This window comes from Coregonus lavaretus, assembly GCF_964263955.1.
Source record: "Coregonus lavaretus genome assembly, contig: HAP1_SCAFFOLD_9437, whole genome shotgun sequence".
NCBI classification, from domain to species: Eukaryota; Metazoa; Chordata; class Actinopteri; order Salmoniformes; family Salmonidae; genus Coregonus; species Coregonus lavaretus.
This window is the reverse complement of record NW_028161228.1, coordinates 1-6315: the sequence shown is the minus strand read 5'-3', so window position 1 is coordinate 6315 and position 6315 is coordinate 1. Positions and strand designations below refer to the sequence as shown.

Here is a 6315-nt window from a genome sequence, read left to right as displayed (position 1 = left end):
AACTTATCTGTAAAGAAAAACCTGTAACCTGCACTTGTATGCCCGATGATACTGTTGCGTATGCTATTGCCCCCACGGTTGACCAGGGTTGATCTGAACTACAGTCTGCCTTCATTGAATTACAGAAAAAACTTTATTGACCTGAAATTAGTATTGAGTGCAGGTAAAAACTCAGTATGGAGTGCATAGAAATACCTCTGATGATTTAACCATATGTACTTTGGATGGTGTCCATATTGATCGTGTCCCTACTTACAAATATCTGGGCATCTGGAGAGACGAAAAGCTGTCTTTTAAAAAGCACATTGATGAGTTAGTTAATAAAAATTGGCTTCTTCTATAGAAACAGGTCCTGCCTCTCGCTAAACAGTAGAAAGCAGATTATTCAGTCGACGTTCCTATCGGTCCTAGACTATGGCGACGTCATCTATATGAACGCAGCTGCCACTTCATTAATGCCGTTAGATGCAGTTTATCATAACGCTCTGCGCTTTAATACGGGCGACAATTTTTTTTTGTACTCATCGCTGCATTCCCTACCGGAAAGTTGGTTGGCCCTCTTTGATGTCACGTAGACATTGCTATGTTTTAATTTATAAAGCACTTTAACAAAAACTCTCACTGTTCCTATGGTTACTAACCTTTAGGCGTGAGTTACCACACCCGGTCTCAGGGATGGATCACTCTGGAAGTTCCTTTGGTCTCTACGGGAGCTTTTAGTTTTCTTGCACCTTTATTTGTGGAACAATCTTCTAAATGTTCTTAAACGTGATGTTCTGGTGTCTCTAATTCAGAAAGCTGATAGAGGACCTTATTACTGATGAACGTGATTGTTCTTTATGACCGTGTCTTTCTTTCAGCTTGCGTTTTGTATTTACGTGTGGTCCTCTGTAGCTCAGCTGGTAGAGCACGGCGATTGTAACGCCAGGGTAGTGGGTTCGATCCCCGGGACCACCCATACGTAAAAATGTATGCACACATGACTGTAAGTCGCTTTGGATAAAATCGTCTGCTAAATGGCATATTATATTATATTTTGATGTGTGTATTAATGTAATTTCTGTGATTCAGGGCTCATCTGTACAAGACACATTGGTCTCAGTATGACTGCCTGATCAAATAAAGGTTATATAAATAAAGTAAAATAAAATATGAGTTGGAGAACACATTGGGAGGAACCATTCCTCCATACAGAACTTTTCCAGATCCTTGATATCCTTCGTCGGCTGGGTCTCATGTGAATCCATGTGACCTACATAAGGAATATGGTGGCATTTCAAACACAACCCAATATAAATAGGTCCCTGTGACTGGAGAAAGCATTATAGTCCATGTGGCTGGAGAAAGCATTATAGTCCATGTGACTGCGGAAAGCATTATGGTCCATGTGGCTGGGGAAAGTATTATGGTCCATGTGGCTGGAGAAAGCATTATGGTCCATGTGGCTGGGGAAAGCATTATGGTCCATGTGACTGGGGAAAGCATTATGGTCCATGTGGCTGGAGAAAGCATTATGGTCCATGTGGCTGGAGAAAGCATTATGGTCCATGTGGCTGGAGAAAGCATTATAGTCCATGTGACTGGAGAAAGCATTAGGGTCCATGTAACTTCCCCTCAGAAGGACCTCTTCCATGACTTGCAGAGTATTTTCTGAATGACTGGGTTCTCGTCAAAAGTAGTGGACTATAACATGCATATACTGTAGGTCCATCCGTTTTCAAATATTGGCCCACATCCGTGTCTGTTCAGAAAGACCTCTTCCCTGACTTGCAGACTAGAATCTTCTGGAAGGCTCGTCTGAAGTCCTGATTGAAGATGGTGTAGATGACGGGGTTGAGGGAGCTGTTAACATAGCCTATCCAGAAGAAGAACTTAAAGAGAGTCTCAGGGATCTCACACGGCGCCCGGCACACTCCATACAGGCTGCAGGCAGATCAAATACAATCCATTAATTAATCAATCAATCAATCAATCAATCAATCTAACAGTTGGCTACCACTTGGCTGTAGTCCAATTAAAACAAATCAAAGTATTTAGTTGTTGTCCCAAATGCCACCACCCTGTTTTCTACATAGTGACCTACTAGATGGGCCAAGGGTGACATTTTGGACACAACCTTAAAGTGAAATCTCAACACACTGACCTTACAGTAAAAAAACAATCAAATGACTGAAGAAGCTAAAAGCTCAAAGTAAACAACAAGCAATATAAGAGAAATAGCTGTCTCAGTGGTGTCTGCCCCTCTTACCTGATGGGGAAAGATGTTACATAACTGTGGAGCTATGGAATACTATGTATTACAGTATTACTGTGTAGAATACATAGTAGAAACCAGTAGAAACCAGTAGAAACCAGTAGAAACATAGTAGAAACAGTAGAAACTGGTAGAAACCAGTAGAAACGCCGTAGAAATAGTAGAAACCAGTAGAAACCAGTAGAAACCGGTAGAAACCAGTAAAAACACTGTAGAAACAGTAGAAACCAGTAGAAACCAGTAGAAACCAGTAGAAACCAGTAGAAACACTATAGAAACCAGTAGAAACCAGTAGAAACACTGTAGAAACAGTAGAAACCAGTAGAAACCAGTAGAAACCAGTAGAAACACTGTAGAAACCAGTAGAAACACTGTAGAAACAGTAGAAAACAGTAGAAACCAGTAGAAACCGGTAGAAACACAGTAGAAACCAGTAGAATACCTGTAGCTAAAGAAGAAGGGGAACCAGCAGACCACGAAGACGCCCATCACCACCGCCAGGACGAAGGTAAACCTCTTCTCCCTCGCTGCCGTTATCGTCTTCCTGTTTACGGTGCTCCGCCGCTTCCTACGGGACGAGAACATCTCCATGGACCTAGAGCTGGAGCGCGACTTCCTGCTTCCTGTGGACTTCCTGCTCTCTGAGGGTTTGTACGAAGCCAAGCTGCTCTTCCTGCTTCCTGTGGACTTCCTGATCTCTGAGGGTTTGGACGAAGCCAAGCTGCTCTTCCTGCTTCCTGTGGACTTCCTGATCTCTGAGGGTTTGGAGTCCTTCTTGTCATCATGGTGATGGTGGTGGTGGTGATGATGATGATGATGATGGGAAGAGGAGGAGGAAGGGGGACGTTTTTGGGTTTTTTCGTCCGACGAGCTGCTGTCGTCAAAGTCGTCTGCATCGTCTGGGTCGGGGGTTGATTTGGGCTCGTTGGGTAACAACCCCGGTGGTACCGGCGTCTTCTGCTGGCGCTGGCAGTGCCCGTTCTCCCGGGCAACCACTCCGCACCCACCGTTCTCCTTCAGAGACCCTCTGCCCTCCTCCTCGCCCCCCTGCTCCAACCCGTTAACGTCTAACGGGGCCGTTCCGTTGTCCTCCACCTCTCTCTTCTTCTCCGACATGGTCCGCGTCCGCGTCTTAGCAACCTGGTAGATCCTGATCAGAAGAAGAATCATCATTTACATTTGAGCCATTTAGCACCACACACTAGGTAGTGTACTACATAAGGAAATAGGGTACAATTTCAGACACACACTAGGTACATAGGGGAATAGGGTACCATTTCAGACGCACACTAGGTAGTGTACTACATAGGGGAATAGGGTACCATTTCAGACGTAGCCTTAGTAGTGAACTGCATGGTTGGGTATAAGTAAAGGGGGGAACTCAACTCACCTGATGTAGACTAGTATCATGATAACGCAGGGAGCGAAGAAGGACCCTATACTGGAGTAGAGGATATACCAGGTCTCATCATTCAGCCGACACTGAGGACTGATATCCCCACCGCTGCTCCTGTCCATGGAGATCAACGGCGGAAAGGAAATAACAGCCGAGATCAGCCACACCACGACGATCATCCCCTTCAGCCGTTTGGGAGTCCGCTTCTGGTTGTATTCTATCGCCTGGGTGATCGACCAGTAACGATCGAGGCTGATAGCGCACAGGTGAACTATAGACGAGGTACAGAAGAGGACGTCCAACGCCAAGTAGATGTCGCACCAAACTTTCCCGAAGAACCAGTAGCCCGTGAGTTCGTTGGCTAAAGAGAAGGGCATGACGAGAGTAGCCACCAGGATGTCCGCGCTGGCGAGAGACACCAGAAAGAGGTTCTGTGGCGGTTTGAGAGCGCGGCTGGTCAAAACGGCGATGACCACCAGAACGTTGCCCACTATGGTAAACAGGATGAGAAAGCCGACGACTACAGCCAGTCCCGTTATGGAGAGGAGAGAGTACTCAGTGTCCACGGTAACCGAGGAGGAGTTGGTGTATGTGGTATTCCACTCGTCCGCCACCTCGGAGAAATTCAAGAAATCCATTATTTTAATCACTCAGGCGTTACGGTAAAAAAATAAAATAAAAATCCAGGGAAATAATATATGATATTCACTAGCACACATCCGCGAAGGATTAGTTATATTTCACATGTCTTTGGAGAAAAACGTTGAAACCACACCGTCCCTTTCCCCTCTCTCTCTCCGCCCTCTTGCTCTCTCTCTCTCACCTGCTTCTTATCTTCAGCGCTGTCATCTCCGATCCGTTCCGAGACAGAAACGGACTAAATAAAAATCTGAAAAAAATTCAAAAATGCTCCGAAGACAAACTGTCATCCGTGTTAAGATTCGACATAACTTTAATCACCACCAGAAAATATCCGTTAGATCCATCCACGCGCCCTCCGCGCGTAGCAAATGTCCTCCCTGCTCCATCCCGACTGCATCTGTATCTGACCCCTCCTCGAGCTCCCCCGCCGCTACACGGAGTGTCCTGCTCTAGAGGTTTGTAACAGCCACGTGCTGTTCGCGGCGTTTAAACTCACAGGGACCCCGCTTCTCACCCTGTAGGAGAGAGAGAGAGAGAGAGAGAGAAAGAGAGAGACAGAGAGTGAGAGAGAGAGAGAGAAAGAGAGAGACAGGGAGAGAGAGAGAGAGAGAGAGAGAGAGAGAGAGAGGAGAGAGAGAGAGAGAGAGAGAGAGAGAGAGAGAGAGAGAGAGAGGAGAGAGAGAGAGAGAGAGAGAGAGAGAGAGAGAGAGAGACAGAGAAAGAGAGAAAGAGGAGAGACACGTTTTTTTTAAGCGTGTTAATTGATAGATAATGTCACACGCACACACGCACACACACACACACGGAACAGCCTCGCGCAACAGCATCGCAGAACGTTTCATTTAATTCCAAGAAGAATGTGTTCTGTCTGGTCTCCTCGCGGACCGCCCCGGTTTGTTTGTTCTGCTCGCTGGAGGTCACTATTGTAAAGGCGGCATGGTCCCGGAGGGAGAGAGGAGAGGATTCGACACCATAACGGGGCGGTAATATATAACTCAGTGTAAACATGAAACATGAGAACCAAAGAGATAGTCTACCGCTGCGTTTAATTATCTGTTGATTAAGACGTGTTTGTTTAGCCGAGTCACAGTCCGACAGCATAATATATCTCCCCCCGTCCCATCCGCACACACACACCACACACACACACACACACACACACACACACACACACACACACACACACACACACACACACACACACACACACACACACACACACACACTGAATAATTGATAGAAAGGAAGAGCTGCCTGACTCTAACCTTGCATCGTCAGGGAAATATATGAACACACTTCAAGTAATATATGAAGCCGCTTGAAGTCGGGTTTTTTTTCCCCTGCTGAAAACGGTCTATATCGGTCCGCTAATACAGGACTAGTAAAGGCCCAGTGCACTACTTTTTGGGGAAAACATTTTACTAAATGTATTTTTAGCGTTTACCAGCATTTGTAAATTGAGTCTGATAATTATCTACACAAATCAGTTAATCTGATAATACTAGTGGAATATTTAAATAAAATACTTGCTTTTTCAGTTTCTTGAAATGCTTAGCAAATGCAACTTGTCTCTAGGTGAAAACTGAAAACGGTCTATTCATTCCTTTTCGTAGACGCGCTTATCCAGAGCAACTTGCAGCAGTGAATGCATAGTGAGCGCTTTATCGTACTTGCCCCCAGTCGGAATCGATCCCACCACCCTATCATTGCAAGCGCCTTGCTCTACCAACTGAGCCACATCATTACAAACCACTTGATGTCTCAATGTACTCAGTTACTGTATTGTGCGTTGTTTTTCTTCACGGTGATGGAAAGTCTACCGTTACAAACCTAGATGACCAGCCTATGTACAATACAGGATGGTAAATTAATATTGCACAATATTATTTTCCATGTTATTTTATCAAGAAAAAATATTTAATTTGATGTGGATGGTTTGTGTCTTTGCCCCATAACTTGGCACCTTTTGATGTAAATGTTTGAGGACAGGGATTTGTTCTTTCTGGATTCCATTAGAATGACA

General features: G+C 45.1%; 1 protein-coding gene across 1 annotated transcript; it reads right to left on the bottom strand.

The window, feature by feature from the left end:
• Positions 1-1745: 1745 nt before the first annotated feature.
• LOC311120999 (alpha-2C adrenergic receptor-like) lies at positions 1746-4288 on the bottom strand (the record flags this gene model as incomplete). Its single annotated transcript, XM_084195545.1, has 4 exons — positions 1746-1923; positions 2697-3009; positions 3100-3404; positions 3645-4288. 4 exons carry the CDS (start codon positions 4286-4288, stop codon positions 1746-1748), a joined length of 1440 nt encoding a protein of 479 aa, XP_084051671.1.
• Positions 4289-6315: the final 2027 nt, after the last annotated feature.